An 18833-nucleotide genomic window follows, 5' to 3' on the forward strand; every position below is an offset into this window, starting at 1 on the left:
TTAGCAGTGAGGTTAAGGAGGATTGGGAAGGGAGCATGGAAGCAATGAGATCAGTGAGGAGGCTCTTATAATAATAGTTTAGAAATAAGGGCCTGGCGTGTGGTATGTAATGACAGGGACAATGAACATAGCAGTTGAGCCAAGGTTTAAGTAAGAATTTTGCCAAGAAAGAATGAGCAGGATTAGGAGGTGGGTTGAATATTTCCATGACAGTGTTTATCAAAGTGCAGAATTATGGCACAGTGCAGGACTTTGTATGGCACTTTTTGTTCTACAACTGTTTGTGTACTTGTCTACTTTTTAAAAAAAAATTTTAGTATTTATTTAGTTTTGAGAGACAGAGAGCTTTTTCTCCTAACTTTTTTATACTTTCTGCCTTTATATTTTGGAGAAGGCACATGCTATACTGACAAGAACATGACATTTTGGGTTCAGGTAGACCTGGATTCAAACATAAGCTCTGACACTTATTGGTTTTTTGTTGTTGTTGTTCTAGTCTGTACATCCTGATAATACCTGTGAAGAGTAAATGATACTTAATTTATAAATAGGTAACTCATATTTGACAGTTATTACATGCTAATTCCTTTCTTTACCCCGCTCTCTGGGAAATGGAGAGAACCTAATAATTTCCCTGTGTTACAATTAGTACCAAACTAATTGAGAATGCTGCATAACTGACAATCTTACTTCAAACTGCAAGAAATAATGAAGAATAGACTCACAAAGTTTTACAAGTGGAAGTGGCTATTTGCTTGGTGCCTCTGCTGCCAGAGCATGATTAGTTTTAACACTTTCACGGCAGGTTTCATTGTTCAAATTTTCATCTTATCAATTCCATGAGGTGGGTATTATCACCTCATTCAAAGACAAGGAAACTGAGGGCTAGAGATAGAGAATAATTTGCATAAACATACATAGCTGGTAAACAGCAGACACAAAATTTGAACCCAGGTTTTTCAAAATACTAATTGTTGAGGGGAATAAAAAAGACTAACTTTAGAGAAAGTGGAAATGCATGGTGTATGGGGAAAGAAAATAAATTAAATTTTTTTCATTTTTTCATGTTAAAATTATTTTATTTCCCCTTCTTTCTAGTTTCTACTTCTATATTTTAGAGAAAGCATTACGCAAAAATTTTAAGGTACATGATATTTTAGATTCAGATTGTAATTCTAGCTTTGACACTTTAATAGTTGTGACTGTCGAACAAGCTACTTGCTCTTTTGAAGCAAATACCCTATTTTACCAATTGTGATAAAGCCTGTGAGGAACAATTGGTAATTCATTTAAAAATATTTAAACTCATATTTGCTTGTCAATAAATGGTAGCCACCTACTTATCCTGTTCCCTGGGAGGAGGTAGACTTTATATGGATTTCTCACGCTATAATTGCAGCAAACATCCATGAGAATTCTGCATAACTGATCTCCCACGTTGAACTGAAAGAGATACTAAAGTATAGAAAGGCTCACAAAGCTCAGCAAGTGAAAAGAGTTGGCTTATGTAATTTTGATTTCATCATTATTATATTATTATATGTTAACTTATTTGATTTTATGATTTTATATTATTATATGTTAAATATTGTTATGTCTATGTTGTAGAATTACATTATTATATCTCATAGATTGGGAAATATAAGAATAAAAATTTAGAGTACTTTCTATGAATTTGCATAGCTGTTAAGTACCAGATATGGGACTTAAACCCCTGTCTTTCAGACTGTAAATTGTTGAGGGGAATAAAAAGGACTATATTTAGAGAAAGTAGAAGGGCATGGTGTGGAGGGAAAGAAAGTTCAGGAGGGCAAGAGTTGACTATTCATTCGATGATATGGTTGAAGTATGGTAATAACCGAAATTGGAAAAATAAAGCTAGAGCTGATGTACAAAGGGGCTCATATTATAGAAGAACATTAATTTCATTCTGAAGATGAGGGTGGATTGTAAGGATTTTAAGCATGAAAATGACAGATTTTCACAAGCACACTTAGAAAGAACTCTAGAGTAGGTAAGGAGGATGGATTAGAATGAGGTGCATATGTAAGTCTGCAGTATCACTGGAGGCTGGGAGATCAGCTAGGAGGCTCTAGGAATAATCCTGGTGGGAGATAGAAGCCAATACCCAAATTTAATCTCCACAAGGAGGCTTCATCTCCACAGGATTTCTTGAAACCCTGGCAATGGATGGGATCTCTGAGATAGTACACAAGGAACACGGAAGAAGAGGGCCAACCTCTGAACTCCCAGGACAAGTATAGTTCCAAAGGACTTGAGAAATAATACAAAAGAATCTGCACTTGGACGTGTGTGTGGAGAATAGCATGGAAATTTGTAGTTATGGAAAGCAAGACAACAAAAATTCCAAGGGCAATATTCCATTTACGCAAGCATCAAAGAAAACCTGAAAAGTATCTGATTTCCTCAAGAATCTCTGGCCCAAGTCTGGGATCATTGGACTCTGTTGTAATTCCTCCCCTCTCAGGCCTTGGCCCCTCCTGACTTGTAGCTGCAGAATCGGTCTCGGAGAGCTCCAAGAGACCCTGGAGGCCTGAGAGTGAAAGCCTAGGAGTCTCTGCTCTGAGGCAGCTCTAATGCAGGCTGAGCTCTCTTCTCCCTGGCTTCTATCCTCAGACTCCTCCACCCTGGGGTTGTAGGCTAAGCAGCCTATTAATGAGCAGTCATAGCCTGTGACCTCATTAAAAAGTTGTTAATGAGGCACACTGCTGTTTAGGGAGCAGTTGACTGAGGCACCCACTGGTCTGTCCCAGGGGCCAGAGGGAAAGCTTATGTGAATAGGTAGGATCAGATCTGGGGAGAGGGCTAATGAACTCAGGCTGCACAGCCACACCTCCTAAGGAACTCATCTTGGAAAGCAGGCCAGCTTTGAAGCTCAGATCCCTGCTGGCCTGCATGCTTACAGGAGTAGATGCAGTCCAGACCAGGAATGAATCTACTCTGATCTGTCAGCTCTGCTGAATGGCTGCTCTGCTGACCCATTTTGATGGAGGACTTCAAATGCTGAGATTAAGAAGTGGTTTTCCTTGCGCTGAATTTTGGTCTTATAATCTTTTAACTCCCCAATTACAAAGGTCTTTTGACTGGTGTCTATCTTATAGATTGTGTCCCTTTACCACCCACTTTTCTCATCATTGCTAAGTACTATTTCTAAAATACAGACTTGATTTTGTCCTTATGCTGAAAACCATTCAACTGACCTCTCTTGTGCACAAAATAGTGTTCAAGCTCTTTGGCATGGAAGGCCTTTCAGGATTTGACTCCTACGAACTCCTCCCCTTCATCTCCCTCCAGTTTTCCCTCCCATGTCATAATTTCTCACTATCATCATCACTTCCCCACCCAATAATCAGATCTTTATAATGGCTAACATTTCTATACAAACTACTATGTGTCCAACATTGTTCCTTAATGATTCACATATATTAACTCATTTAATCCTCTCAACCATGATGAAAAAAGGGAAGAAATAGGTGTTATTATTATCTTCACTTTACAGAAGAGGAAACTGAAGCAGAGGGGTGCAAAATAACTTGTCCTATATCACCAAGCTGTCAAGTGGCAGAACCAGGATAAAACCTAGGCATTTTAACTTCAGAGTTCATGCTTTTACCCAGATGTTAGCAAACTATAGCCTACAGGCAAATCCCACCGTCCACTGGTCTTTATTGTATATAGTTCATGAGTTAGGAATGGTTTTTACATTTTTAAATGGCTAGAAAAAATCAGAAGAAGAGTATTCCTTGATGTACGAACAGTATATGAAAATCAAATTCTAGTATCCAGAAATGTTTTATTGAAATGCAGCCATGCTTGTTCATTTATATATTATGGCTGTTTTCATCCTACAACAGTAAAGCTGAGCAGCTATGTAGAACTCATACATTAGTGGTGCCTTCATCTGCAGCTAGGGGTATTAAATATTTTTAAGTTTATTTATTTATTTTGAGAAAGGCAGAGAGTGTGAGTGAGCAACGGAGAGGCAGAGAGAGAGGGAGAGAAAGAATCCCAAGCAGTCTCCATTACAACATGGAGCCAGGTGTGGGACTCAATCTCATGAACCATGACATCATGACCTTTGCCAAAATCAAGAGTCAGACACTTAACCAACTGAACCATCCAGGCGCCCCCTGTTTAGGGTGTTAAAAACCACAGTGATGCACAAGAAAAAAATATTTAACTACGTGAGGTGATGGATGGTAACTGAACTTACTTTGGTAATTATTTTGCAAAGATACATATGTAAAGTCATTATGTTGTACATCTGAAACTTCCATAATATTATGTGCCAATTATATCTCAATGAAAATGAAAAAAAAGTTTCCAGGAATCAGGGCATGTGAACATAGGAGAGAAATGGTTACAATTTAATTAGTCAGTCTTGTTGTAGCTCTTGTCAAATTATAAGAGTGTGAACATGGTGTGGTCTGCTACTAAGAGTAAATGGGTCTTGCAAAAAGTAAGTATTAATAAGTTAAAAATTATACAGTGATGCAGTTATTACTTGACAGCATTTTGAGTGCCACAGGTGTCTCTATACTTCAATACTTTATTTACTTATATTATTACCAGTGCAAGCCCACAATGTCAAAATGAGAAAAGGAACTAAACTTCAAATGTCACATTTTAAAGTACAGTAGAGTGTTACTGGCTACTTACTCAAAGAATACAAAAATGCTAATTCAAAGGGATACATGCACCCCTCCCTGTGTATAGCTGCATTATTTACAATAGCCAAACTATGGAAGCAGCCTGAGTGCTGACTCATAGATGAATGGATAAAGAAGATGTGGTACATATATACAATAGGATATTACTCAGCCATAAAAAATAATGAAATCTTGCCATTTGCAATGACAAGATAGAGCTAGAGAGAATAATGGTAAGTGAAATAAGTCAGTCAGAAAGACAAATACCATATGATTTCACTCATATGTGGAGTTTAAGAAACAAGCAAATAAAAAATAGCAAAGGGGAAATGGGAGAGAGAGAGAGAGACAAACTAAGAAACAGACTTTTAGTTATAGAGAACACATTGATGATGAACAGAGGAAGGGAGTCAGGAGGATGGGTAAAATAGGTGATGGGGATTAGGAAGTGCACTTTTTATGATGAGCACTGGGTGATGTATGGAATTGTTGAATATTGTACACCTGAAACTAATATAACACTATATGTTAACTAACTGGAATTAAAACAAAAACTTTAAAAAAGCATGGTGGGATCAGATTATTCTGTTATCAAATTGGATGATAAATCATTGTGTTTATTATGTAATGATACTCTATGTTAAAGAATACAATATACGTAGACATCTCTAGATGAAATACTTATTGAAATTATTACCCACTGACAGAAAGAATCTCTAGATTAAATATTTATTGAAATTATTTACAACTCACAGAAAGTAACAGACAAATCTGAAAACTATAAATGGAGTATCTAAAGTAGAGTTTCTTCATAAAAATATAAAATGACAATGAGGCTGAAAGTAATTTAAGTTTCCAAGGGCTTATTTGTTAGCCAAACAAGGAAAACCTTTGCTGATGATGAGTTGGTAATATTGAGTATCATGTAATATTACCTGGGAAAAATAGCCTGATGAATGAATTGAGTAAGGCCCGTGAGGTTATAAAGGAATATGCATGGAGAGTACTGTTCCACTTCCTCTATCCACATGAAACACCAACTAACTTAAGAGCCAGTACTGCCTCAGAAGCATACAAAATGAAATGAATAAATTATATAAACCAGGATTATAGGCTTTTTTCCAATGGAATGAAGTTAGACTTGTCCAAAACAAGATAAAGTGCCAAGATGACTTTGTGTCTCCCAAGTTCATACTACAAGCAGTTTCATATGTCTCCCATGTTTGTCACATTGGCACACATTAACAAAGTCAATACCAGGAATAGGTTAGTCATAGAAGTGTCAAAATGTCGCTGTACCAATAAGAAAAATAACGTAAACCTACAATGAACAGAGGAGTTTCCAGGTGGTAGAAACAGGGCCAACCTACTTCTCTGCTCTTTTCCCTCTTCTGAGCTTCCCAATAATCATTTCGGCAGCTGGGTTTCATCCCAACAGAGATGGCAAGGGAGGCAGAGAAATCCCAAATATGAACCTGATTGCTCCACATTGAGTACACTTTACTCTCATTTCTTAATGTCTATGGGATGCAAATTCTAAGGCCGAAAGCCTTGTGGAAGGTCCGGCCAAGGGCATTCTTCACTTCATTATTTCTCAGGCTATAGATGATGGGGTTCAACATGGGAGTCACAACAGTGTAGGACAATGACAGCAGCTTTTTGCTCTCAGGCGAATTATTGGATTTAGGCCGGAAGTAGGTGAGGCTTAATGACACATAGAAAAGGGAGACAACAAGGAGGTGGGAGGAGCAGGTAGAGAAGGCTTTATGCTTCCCTTTAGCTGATGGAATCTTAAGGATGGCAGCAGCAATGCGAATGTAGGAACACAGGATCAGCAAGCAGGGTATCATGACGACAAGCACAGTTCCAACAATCGCATAGATCTCAAACATTGCTGTGTCTGCACACACCAGTCTCAGCACAGGTGGGCTGTCACAGAAGAAGTGGTTCACCTTGTTGGTGCCACAGAATGGAAAGCTGAAGAGCCAAGTGGTCTGCACAGTAGCTATGGGAAAGCCTGGAAACCAGGAGGCAACAGCCAATTTGGCACGTGTCCTCTGGTTCATGATGACTGGGTAGTGCAAGGGATTGCAGATGGCTACATAGCGGTCATATGCCATGGTGGCCAGGAGGACGCATTCAGCAACTCCAAAGAAGAAGAAGAAATACGTCTGCATGGCACAGCCAAGGAAGGAGATGGTTGTGTCCCGGGCAAGCAGGGTCCCCAGCATCTTGGGCACGATGACTAGGTTGAAGCCAATCTCCAAGAAGGACAAGTTCCTGAGGAAGAAGTACATGGGGCTGTGCAGCATGGGGTCAGCCAAGGTAACAAGAATGATGAGGCTGTTTCCCAATAGCGTGACCAGGTAGATGATTAGAAATGTCAGGAAGAGTAGTGACTGTATTTCAGTAGGTAGCGAAGAGAAGCTCATGAGGATAAACTCCCCAACTCTTGTCCGGTTTCCTTCTGCCATCAATACAGAAATGAATCTCCAGCTTCAGTCATGAAGAGAAATTCTTGATTGGAGGAATCAGAATCTTGGTTTGTTTATCAGACTCCTTTTTAGTGTCAGGAAAAGAGGCTGGGTTGGGATCTCAGTTGGAAAAGAAAGGGCCTTGAGCTGTCTAAGAATAAAACACAAGGAAGAATGGAGCCTGAGCTCTGGAAAGAGTTCATCATTTCCTATTGTTACTCTTTCATGATGTATTTTCTGCTTTTTTACCATATTTTCTAAAACAAATCATATCGTATTTACCCATGCCCATTTACTGTTGCACACTTAATACCTTTGAGATGGTGTTAAGAGTTATTTGCTCTCCCATGTTTATTGTGACATTAGTCACCATACCTAAGACATGGAAACAATCTAAATGTCCGTCAGTGGATGAAAGGATAAAGAAAATGTCACACACACATGCATACACACACACACACACACACACACAGGAATATTATTCAGTCATTAAAAAAACAACCTGCCATTTGCAACAAACAGCATGGATGAACCTTGAGGGCATTATGCTAAATAAAATAAGTCAGACAGGGAAAGACAAATAACGTATGATCTCACTTATGTGTGGAATCTAAAAGAACCAAACTCGTAGAAACAGATGGAGGGATATTGGTTAATGGGTACAAGTTTCCAGTTATAGGATAAATAAGGGGATATAATGTACAGTGGTGGTGGTGACTATAGTTAACAATATTGTACTATATACAATACTTGCAAGAGCAGATTTTAAATGTTTTTAAAAATTTTTAATGTTTATTTATTATTGAGAGACAGACAGACAGACAAAGTGCGAGCAGGAGAGGAGCAGAGAAAGAGGGAGACAAAGAATCCAAAGCAGGCTCCAGGCTCTGAGCTCACAGCACAGAGCCTGACACAGGGCTGGAACCCACAAGCCATGAGATCATGACCTGAGGCAAAGTTGGATGCTTAACTGACTGAGCCACCCAAGTGACCCAGATTTTAAATGGTTTTAAATGCATACATACACACCAGGTAATTATGTGAGGTTTTGGATATGTGAACTAACCATAATGTGGTAACCATTTCACAATACATTCATGCATCAAATCATCATACTGTATACCTTATACAATGTTAAATATCAATTATATCTCAGTAAAGCCAGAAATAAAGGAATTCGGAAGAACAACATATTTCTGCTGACAAGAAACATGACAAAACACAGTACATTCAGGTTAAAAAAAATTTGTAGGGGAGAATTAAGACTTATTATTATACCATAAAAATAATTAAAATAAATCAACTTGGTTTTCAAATCATCTAGAAAGCAAAATAGACACAGAAAGGAGGAAATAAAATTAAAAGCAGAAATTAATTTAAACATTGTAAAATTGGTAAATTATATCTAAATTTATCCTTTGAAAAGTTAAAAATGGAGATAAATTGCTGGAAAATCTAATAAAGAAATAGAGAAAACAAAAATATGCAATAGTAGGAATAAGAAATGGAAAATAACCTTAGAAGTAGAATAAAAAATTTTAAATTATAAGAGAATAAAATTATATTAATGTGTAATTTTAAAATGAAATTGATGGTTTTCTACTAATAGGTAAGGTTCACTTTGATTTAAAAAATGAAAGGGATTCCTGGGTGGCTCAGTTAGTTGAGCATCTCAATTTTGGCTCAGGTCATGGTCTTGCAATTTTGTGAGATCAAGCCCTGTGTCAGGCTGTGCACTAACAGTGTGAAACCTGCTTAGGATTCTCTCTTTCTCTCTCTGCCCTTCCCCAACACGCACTCTGTCTCTCTCTCAAAAAAAGTAAATAAACATTAAACACTTTTAATGATAAAATATGAGTGGGTTAGAGTAATTTTATCAAAATTTACCAAAAAGGCCATGAGCTGGGATAGTTTAATGGATGTAATTCAGTCCTTCAAGAAGAGATAAATCTTGTGATTCAGAACAAAGAAAAAGATGCAGTATTTCCCAATTAACATTATGACAATTACATATACCTGTTTTCAGAAGTTGAAAATATAATACACCAAAAAGTCCGAAGATCAGTCTTATTTGGTAATACCAGTGCAAAAATATCAAGTAAACTGAGACCTTTGTTAATCTAAAATTATCTGTAATGCCAGTAGGATTTATTCTAGAAATGCAAAATGCAAATATGGTTTGCAATTTTAAAATAATCAAACATAATTAATCCCATCAAAAATTTAATTGAGAAAAATATGTTAATCTCAGTAGGTCCCAAAAATACTTGATGAATTCAACATTTACCTCTTAAGGGAAAAAAAGTGCAATCTAGCAAATTTTACTAACTCATAAATAGAAGAATACTTTCTCAATGCAATCTGAATATTTATATAAACAATAGCCAATTCTGAGCTTAAGGGTATAATATTAGAGAGATGGTTCTAGACATCTGCTGTACAATGTTGTGCTTATAGCCAACAATACTGTATTGCATAATAAAAAATTAAAGAAATATATCTCATCTTAAGTGTTCTTATGACAATAAAAATTTTTTTAAAACATTGAGAAAAAAATGGAGGCAAAGGATATAATCATACATTTGAAATCAGAATGGCTATAAAACATAGATAAAATATAAGAAGTTACCAGCAAGTAGATGGAAATTAAAATAAGATTTTTAGGAGCACCTAGGTGGCTCAGTTGGTTAGGTGTCCAACTCTTAATTTTGGCTCAGGTCATGATCTCACAGTCCATGAGATTGAGTCCTACATGGAGTCTGCTTGGGATTCTCTCTCTCCTTCTTTCTGCCCCCTACCCTTCTTGCCCTCTCTCTCTCCTCAAAAATAAACATTTAAAACAAAATTTTTAGTCAGACTGAGAAAGACAAATGCCATATGATTCCACTCATAAATGGAATCTTAAAAAATGAATAAATATGAAGCAGAATCAGAACTATAAATATAGGGAAAAAGCTGATGGTTTCAGAGGAGGTGGGGAAGAGGAGTTGGGCAAAATGGGTGAAGGGGAGAGAGAGATAGACGCCTCCAGTTATGGAGTGAGTAAGTCATGGGAATAAAGAGCAGAGCATGAGGAATGCAGCTAATGATACTGTAACAGCGATGTAATGGGACAGATGGTAGCTACATTTGTGATGAACATAGCATAATTTATAAACTTGTGAAATCACTAAGTTGTACACCTGAAACTAATGTAACTAATGTAAATATCCATACACAGAAAAACTGTAGTTGTATTCATTTAAATGTCAAAATCTTCGTGGTGTTAATATAAGTGTCTTAAATTTCTTCTTTATGTTTCGTATATTCTACATTATTCATCTTAATGATGTATTATTTATATTGAGATAAACACATATTATTAAGAATACAATACTTTTGTAACTAAAAACAACTCTCTCTTTAGGTTTCTTTTTTTTTTTTTTTTTAAGTAAACTCTATGCCCAACATGGGGCTCAAACTCATGACCCCAAGATCAAAAGTTGCATGCTTTCCCCACTGAGCCAACTGGGTGCCCTGGTAACTCAAAACAACTCTTAAAAAAATTAAATACAAATGGAATAGTATTTGTAGTTATTCAACAAATAATTAAAAGCGTCAAATGACTCATAAAGAGGTCATACACATCATTAAGGAAAACCGTTATTTCTGCCCACAAAAACTAGAGGCCACAAAGTTTTGATTTGCCAAAAATGCCAATAAGGAATAAGCATATAAAATTATTCAATTTTCCTGGTAGTAAAAATAAACAAAAATTAAACATATCAGTAAATAACACAGAAATTCAATTTTTCTCATCATACTTAGAAAAGTGAAAATAATCATAATGCTCAGTGCTAGTGAGAGGGATGGTACAGATTTTGGCTATAAGTCAATATAATTTTTCTGAAAAGCAGTTTACAAAATGTGTATGAATTCCCTTAAAGTTTCATACATTTTGCTTCAAGAATTTCCTCAGGATTTCTAATGTATGCCAATAATCAGAGCCATAGATAATGAGTTCACATATAAATGTATTCTGTGTTGTATCATTATAATATCAAAATTGGAAAAAAAACAGTAATCCATAATGTCTGGGTCAACTATGACTCAAACGCTTAAAATAACATGTGATTATTTTTGAAGGACATTAACTGCTATTCATATGATAGTATATATGATAGTACCTATCATATAATACTAAATGAGAAAAAACCCCAAGAATACATATGTACATATGTAAGATTCCAATTTCATAAATATGTGCGGAGAAAAAAATAGGCTAAGAGAATGTGAAAAATTTTAGCAATAATCACCTTTAAGTGGTAGAAAAAGGGATGGGATCAGCCCATTTATAACTTCATTTTCTGGCTTTCTAAACATTTTACAGTGGGTTACATTTGTTATAAAGCAGCAATAAAAGCAGTTGCAATAGAAATGAAAATGATGACCATATGTTGGTAGTATTTACTGAGAACATAATAGAATTACACTGCGTATTTTTATTTTTACTTTTACTTTTTTCATGTTCTTCTCACAACAGTCTGGTTCAGATGCTATTATTATCCTCCCCAAATTGCCAATGGATGAACTGAAGTTTAGAGAGATTAAGTAATTTGGTACTTAAGGAATCTGGTAAATTGTCTGCATGGGCAGTACAAGGCAGAGACTGCACTCAGAACCATAATCAGAAAAAATATAATAGAAGCAACACTTGGGTTTTCAGCAAGACACATAATATGAATACAGAATAGTTCTTCGTTCTTATCTTTTGCCTCCTCCTCATCCAAGCACCATAATCTCCACCAATACTGAGTCTCTTACCATTTATTGATAATTACTTTGTTTCATGATTCTATACCAGAGGTCAACAAAGTTTTTCTGTAAAAGGCAAGATATAAAATATTTTAGGCTTTGTGGATCATGTGATTTCTGTGGCAACTGCTCAATATCTAAACAAATCTACACACACACATTTAAAATACCTAATCTACAGGTAAGCAAATAAACATTAGGTATACAAATATATGCAATATGTAAGCAAATGAGTATGGCTGAGTTCCAATAAAATCCTATTTATAGACATCAAAATTTGAATTTCATGTAATTCTCAGATGCTATGCGTCATTATTCATTAGATTTTTTTAACCATTTAAAAAATGTCAAAGTCTATTTTAGCTCTGGGCCATATAAAAGTGGATTTCGTCCATGGGTTATGGTTGGCCAATCTCTGCTCTAATATCTTTGCATATAACATCATCTGTGTTTGCACATGTCCCCTCCTCTACCTGGTTGACTTCTTCCTTCTCATTTTCAAAACTCAGATGTTTCCTCTGTGATGCTTCTAAATAGGGTTATTTCTGGGTACTTTTTAAAAGATGTAGTTATTCAGTTGTGGGTTTTTTTTTAACGTTTTTATTTTTTATTTTTTGAGAGACAGAGACAGAGCACTAGTTGGGGAGGGGCAGAGAGAGAGGGATACACAAAATCTGAAGCAGGCTCCAGGCTCTGAGCTGTCAGCACAGAGCCCGACATGGGGCTCGAACCCATGAACTGTGAGATCATGATCTGAGCTGAAGTCAGATGCTTAACTGACTGAGCCACCGAAGCACCCCTCAGTTATGTTTTAATAATCTATTGATATCAGAATTTCCCAGTTTAATCTGCAAGTTCCTTCAGGCCAGTAGCTGTTTATTATTTATAGGCATAAAGCCAATACATGCCCAGATTAAGCCATTTATATGTATTTTGGGATAAATGAGTGGAAAAATGAATACAAGAATTTCAGGAGGTTTATTATTCTTAGAGTTTCCATTGGATTCCATATCTACTCAATATCCTACTAAACCACTTTAATTAGAAGCTCTATTTCAGGACAAAGTGTAGTGTTTGATACCAGTGAGGAAGATTGGAAAGGAAGAGGGAGGAGATATGAAAGGCCTGAAGGGTTCCCACAGAACTTCTGGAAACTACTGGGGAAGAAGAGATGGCACCCTGACCCAAGACAGATACATTACATAATCCAGTGGCTCACAGCTATCACACAGGCTCCTTCCCAGTTCCTCCAGAACTTCTGCAGGATCATCCTTCTGTAATCATTAGACTACCCCAGGAGTAGGAGCCCACTCTTCTAGGCCTTTGTATCCATAAAATTGTCCTAAAGAAGTGGAGTGCTCTGATATGCTCTATCTCATGAATTTCCACTGACATAAGTGTTCCCTGAATTAATCAGCGGAAAGTCAAATTTGGAGGAAGTATATGTTCTGTGGAGGCTTCAGAGCTTGGAAGTTTTCTGACACAGAAACCTATAGAGGACAGATTTGTAAAACTGATTAATCTCAATCTTTTTATGGTCTCATGTATCACTCACCTTATGACATAGAAAGAGGAAAGTGAGGTCCAGGGAAGAGAGAAACTGATGAGATCTTCCCAGTGTAGATATAGAAGTAGAATTAGGTGGTTCTCCAAACCCTGCCAAACCTGTTCCAGTTGAGCTTCTGAACTTGGACAGGGGCCCTTGGCTGATCCGGCCCTTGGTAGGAGCCTTATCTATGCCCAGTTGGGAGATTTGCCTTGTTCAGGTCTGCCTGACACCCGAGCTTCATGCTTGCCCTTGCGTATTTGAAGAGCTCTGGCTTTGTTGTCAGAAAAACCAGAGGAGGAACCAGGGAAGGCTTATTCTCTATGCTGGATGAAACATTAATGGCTGGACTTGAAGCCAGGTCCTTGCTGCCTTCTTTGTCAGGCACAAGCGAGCACACTACATGGATTGGCCATATTCCCAGTCCTGACTTAGAGAGTTATTCACAGCTGTGTCTCTTTTGTCCTCAGGGCCAGTCTAAGGGCTGGCATCTGTATTTTCCCTCAGGTGTTATTGGGCTCATCTTAGCTCCGCTTCCTGCTTTTTCTCAAGGGTACCTGAACTTTCTTGCATTCACTGTCCTTTGAGGCCCTAAAATATATCAGATGTCAATAGGATAAAGCTCAAGAAACAAAACCCATACTCTAGGAATGTATCATTATGTAGACGAAAGCACAAAAGTTTTGGATTCTGAGTGACCTCAGTTTAATTGTAGCACTGGAACTCTGATTTGTGATGCTTAGCAATTTTGTTAAACTCTCTGTATTTCTGTTCCCATATTGCTGAGACAAAGATAAAATGTTTATTATATAGGGTTGATATGGTTACATGGGATATATTATTAGCTTTGATGTTCATATATTATATTACAACATGTCTTAATATATCATATGAATATAATGTTACAATGACCTATCATATAGCCAATAATTGCTCATCAGCAAGTATGTATTGAGTGATTACTACATGCCAGGCATTGCTCTATACCCTGAGAAAGAGAAATGAACGAAACACTGTCCCTGTGCTCATAAAGCTTACATTTGAATGGGGGAAGCCAGGAATCGAACAAATAAACAATTAAGCTTGTAAGACCAGGAGAGAAGAAATAGGAAACTGCTGAAAGGATTCAGTCAAGTAGACTTCCTTTATTTCTTTTGATTAATTTTTTTTAAGTTTACTTTCCTTATTTTGAGAGAGAGAGAGAGAGAGAGAGAGAGAGAGAGAGAGAGAGAGTGACAGTGAGTGGAAAGGGAGAAGAGAGGGACAGAGAGAATCCCAAGCAGGCTCCATACTGACAGTGCGGAGCTCTTGATGTGGGGCTCATATCCATGAACTATGAGATCATGACCTGAACTGAAATCAAAAGTCGGTTGCTTAACAGACTGAGCCACCAAGCCACTCCTATTTCTCTTTTTAGACTTCCTATATAATATAGGATCTTTTTTGTTGTTGTTGTTAATACTAGGCTTGTCAAGGAAGATGCATAAATGGAAGATGTAATCCCTTGCCCAAAGGTTGATCAAGTAAATTGAGGCTATCTGCTTTTGAAAAGGCTGGTGAGCAGTATAAGATAGAGACAGTCTACAATTTCAGGCACACGAAAGATTATAACTATTTTATTGTAGCACAATTTTTAACAGTAAAATAATGGAAAATTATCTTAATTTCATCAATAGGGGGCTGATTAACAATTACAGATTTTCCATTGGAATACTATGTAACAGTGAAAATATTATACTAACATGGAATAAACTCCCAGATAAGATTTTATTTGAAAAAGAAAGGTGAAAAATATTACACACACATTATACAAATTTTATATATAAATTTTATAGAAATAGATACACACACAGGCATATAAAACATGTAAATAGCAAATTTCTGATAAGATACACAGAGGTTGATCATTTCATTGCCTTTGAGGCAGAAATGTGGGGAAGCACATTGGTCAGTATTGAAAGGGAAATCTTTTGATCGTATGTTATTTTATACTTAACTAATTTTGTCATGTACATTTCTTAAATTTTTAATAAAAATGAAAGAGATTGAAACAAAATAACACTTTCATTCTGGTTCCTTCCCTATGAATTTCTAGCATTATGACCTAGAGGAAGATATTAAAATTACTCTATGTCCCAATACCTGTTGTGAGAAGGAAATGAATATAGAAAACATGCCAAACCCTGGTGAATGTCATATAAGGCAAGCTTTTATCAAAATACTATTTAATGCAAGACTTGAAGGTTTCCAGCAAAGAGGGGAAGAGACATTCCAGCTGACTTTATAATGACCAACATTACTGCTATTACTGCTATCCACATTATCTCTGCAATAAAACCTAATTTTTGCAAATTGACTACTTTCTTTTTTCATGCACCAAATACACCAAATTCCTTCCTGCATTAGGATCTTAGCATGGATTAATCCATTTGTTTCTAATGTTTTCCTCCTAATCTTCACCTAGTTAATTCCTACTCAATTTTCTGATACCACTTTCTGATATCCTGTTGTTACTTCCTCTAAAAGGAGTTCCCTGACTCTCTTGTATTATTCCTCAAAGAATTTTGTTCTTTTACTTCACAGTAATAGTAGCATTATATAATTATATACTTATATATTTATCTATGAATTCTTCGTTAATTCCCATGTAAATGGACTGTAGTGTCCTTGAAGGTATGAGCTCTATAAATCCAGTACTTAGTAGTGAGTATAAAAGGGACTATTGGTAAGTAAGCGTGGAAGCTGTGAGAACAGTGAGAAGACTTACATAATTCAGGGATAAGGGTCTGGCCAGGCCAACGGCAGTGGCAAATGGCAAAATGGGAATCGAAACAAAGAATGAGGAAGAATTTTGCCTAATAAGACTTAGCACTTAGAGACGGGTTGAATACTTCTGTGATAGCAGGATTAAATGTAGAATTCTAACAGAGTAAAGCACTTTGGCACTTTTTGTTCTCTAGCTGTTTAATTACTTGTCTGTCTCCTTAAGGAGCTAAGCACTCCTAGAAAGGCAGTATCTTGTTCATTGTTGTATGATCAGAATTCGGTACATAAATGTTCACTGATAAAGTGAAAGAATATGTCAATGAAAGTGGAATCAAAAAGAGGAATGAGTCATAAGGCCAATGGCAATGGAAATGGAAATTAACACTACGGGATGAATGTTGCCAAGAAAGAACGTAAGGAGTTGAAGGCTGGTTAAATACTTCTATGACAGCAATTATTAAGTTGCAGTGCATTGAATAACATTTTAGTTTTATAATTATTTCTCTTTCTGAAAGAGCACCAACTAAATAGCAACATCTCGTTCACCACAGTACTCTCAGAATTCAGTATATAACCTTTCCTTGGTGGAATATAAAAATAAATAAATGAAGAATTGAATCAAAAAGAGGAGTAAACTGGGGTGCCTGGGTGGCTCAGTGGGTTAAGCGTCTGACTTTAGCTCAGGTCATGATCTCATGGTTGGTGAGTTCAAGCCCTTCATGGGGCTCTGTGCTGATAGCTCAGAGCCTGGAGCTTATTTCAGATTCTGTGCCTCCCTCTCTCTCTGTTCGTCTCCCACTCACACTCTGCCTCTCTCTCTCTCTTTCTCAAAAAGAAATAACCATTAAAAAAAAGAGAGAGAGAGGAGTAAATAGGGCCACCTGGGTAGCTCAGTTGGCTAAGCACCCAACTCTTGATTTAGACTCAGGTCATGATCTCACCATTTTGTTTGTGAGTTGGAGCCCTAAACTGGGCTCCACATTGACAGAATGGAGCCTACTTGGAATTCTCTCTCTCCCTCTGTCTCTGCCCGCCCCCCACTCACATGCATATACATGTGCCCTCTCTCAAAATAAATAAACTTTTTTTTTTAAAGAGGGGTAAATAATAAGAAAATATTGTCCAGTTTTGGTGATTGGAAGAATGTATTTGTGTTTTATTCTAAGTAAACCTTGAATTCAGGATGTCATCATGTAAGCATACCACACAAGGGATTAGAGCTGCTTTATGGTCTGTATGTGATCCTCAGCTAAGTAGCTCAGCACACTCCTGATGAGCTCTGATTCTTGATCCCAATGTTTCAAGGTTTGAACTTTTATGCTAAGTAGGGTGCCTAGGTGTTCAAGTGTATCTTTCTCCCATCCTATGGACTCATGGTTGCATCATTCACATTTTGATTGGTGATATTCAAAGTCTCCTCACAATTACATTATGGGTAATTAAGATGTTTATAAGTTTGGACTATAGTAGATGGTTATCACTTCGGGGTGAGTTGTTTATATCAGCATATGCAAATAAATCCTCACAAACAACATACACTTATCAGTAAAGGGGTAGCCATGTTTACATCTTTTGGCGGACATTTTGGACAATTCTGGTAGGCATTTTGGGTTAAAATTTGGCGGCTATAAATGAAACAAACCAGCTAGAGAAAGACAAATACCATGTGATTTCACTCATATGTGGAATTTAAGAAACAAAACAAATGAACAAAGGAAAAAGAAAGACAAACTAAAAACTAGACTCTTAAATATAGAGAATGAATAGATGATTACCAGAGGAGAGGTGGGTGGGGAGTGAAATAGGTGAAGGGGATTAAAAGTACACTTATCTTGATGAACACTGAGTAATATATGGAATTGTTGAACCACTATATTGTACACCTGAAACTAATATAACACTATATATTAACTACACTGGAATTGAAATTAAAAAAATTTTAACTGTTAAAAAATTGACAGGATCTTTTGAGAAAAGCACATTAATAATCAAAACAGAATGTATGGTAGGAAATTACTTAGTGGAAAACGTATTTCCTGTGTTTATTGTTATTCTTATTGGGGAGAATGAAACATTCTCCATAAAAGTGTATTTCACACATTATAGTTAGGGAGCACTGTAGTAGATAGATACTTTACTGGCTAAGCAGAAATGTCTTAGAGGCAGCTAGAAACTTGAAACTCACATTTGGGTGAGAGGTCACTGCTAGAAATAAAGATTTGGGATTTGATCATTCATTTCAATATTTATTGAGTATTAGTGAGCTCCAGACATGGAATGTGAACATAAATAAGAGGTTGTCCTTGTACTCAGCTGATAGATATGCATGAAAAATACAATTAATTACATTGTCTTAAGTGATTGGCAGCAATTTGTCTAAGTTATGATGTGTGACAAAGGTAACTGAACTCACCTTTGTCTAGTGGAATCAGAGAGGGTTTCTAGAAGAAACCATTATAATTGTATTCCAAAGAATCGAATTAGAGCTGTTGAAAGATAAGTATACGTTGACTTAGTATGGGGATGAAGTGGTGAGAGGGAGGAATTTCAGAAAAATTGTGTAAAGACATAAAGCCTACTGTA

The 18833-nt window shown here is 36.6% G+C and overlaps 1 protein-coding gene across 1 annotated transcript; it reads right to left on the minus strand.

The window, feature by feature from the left end:
* Nucleotides 1–5985: 5985 nt before the first annotated feature.
* LOC106986497 (olfactory receptor 10A2) lies at nt 5986–7153 on the minus strand. Its single transcript, XM_015084660.3, has one exon. The coding sequence runs from the start codon at nt 7142–7144 to the stop codon at nt 6191–6193; it is 954 nt and encodes a 317-aa protein (XP_014940146.2). The 5' UTR covers nt 7145–7153; the 3' UTR covers nt 5986–6190.
* Between the last annotated feature and the right edge of the window lie 11680 nt (nt 7154–18833).

Source organism: Acinonyx jubatus, chromosome D1 (assembly GCF_027475565.1).
Source record: "Acinonyx jubatus isolate Ajub_Pintada_27869175 chromosome D1, VMU_Ajub_asm_v1.0, whole genome shotgun sequence".
NCBI lineage: Eukaryota > Metazoa > Chordata > Mammalia > Carnivora > Felidae > Acinonyx > Acinonyx jubatus.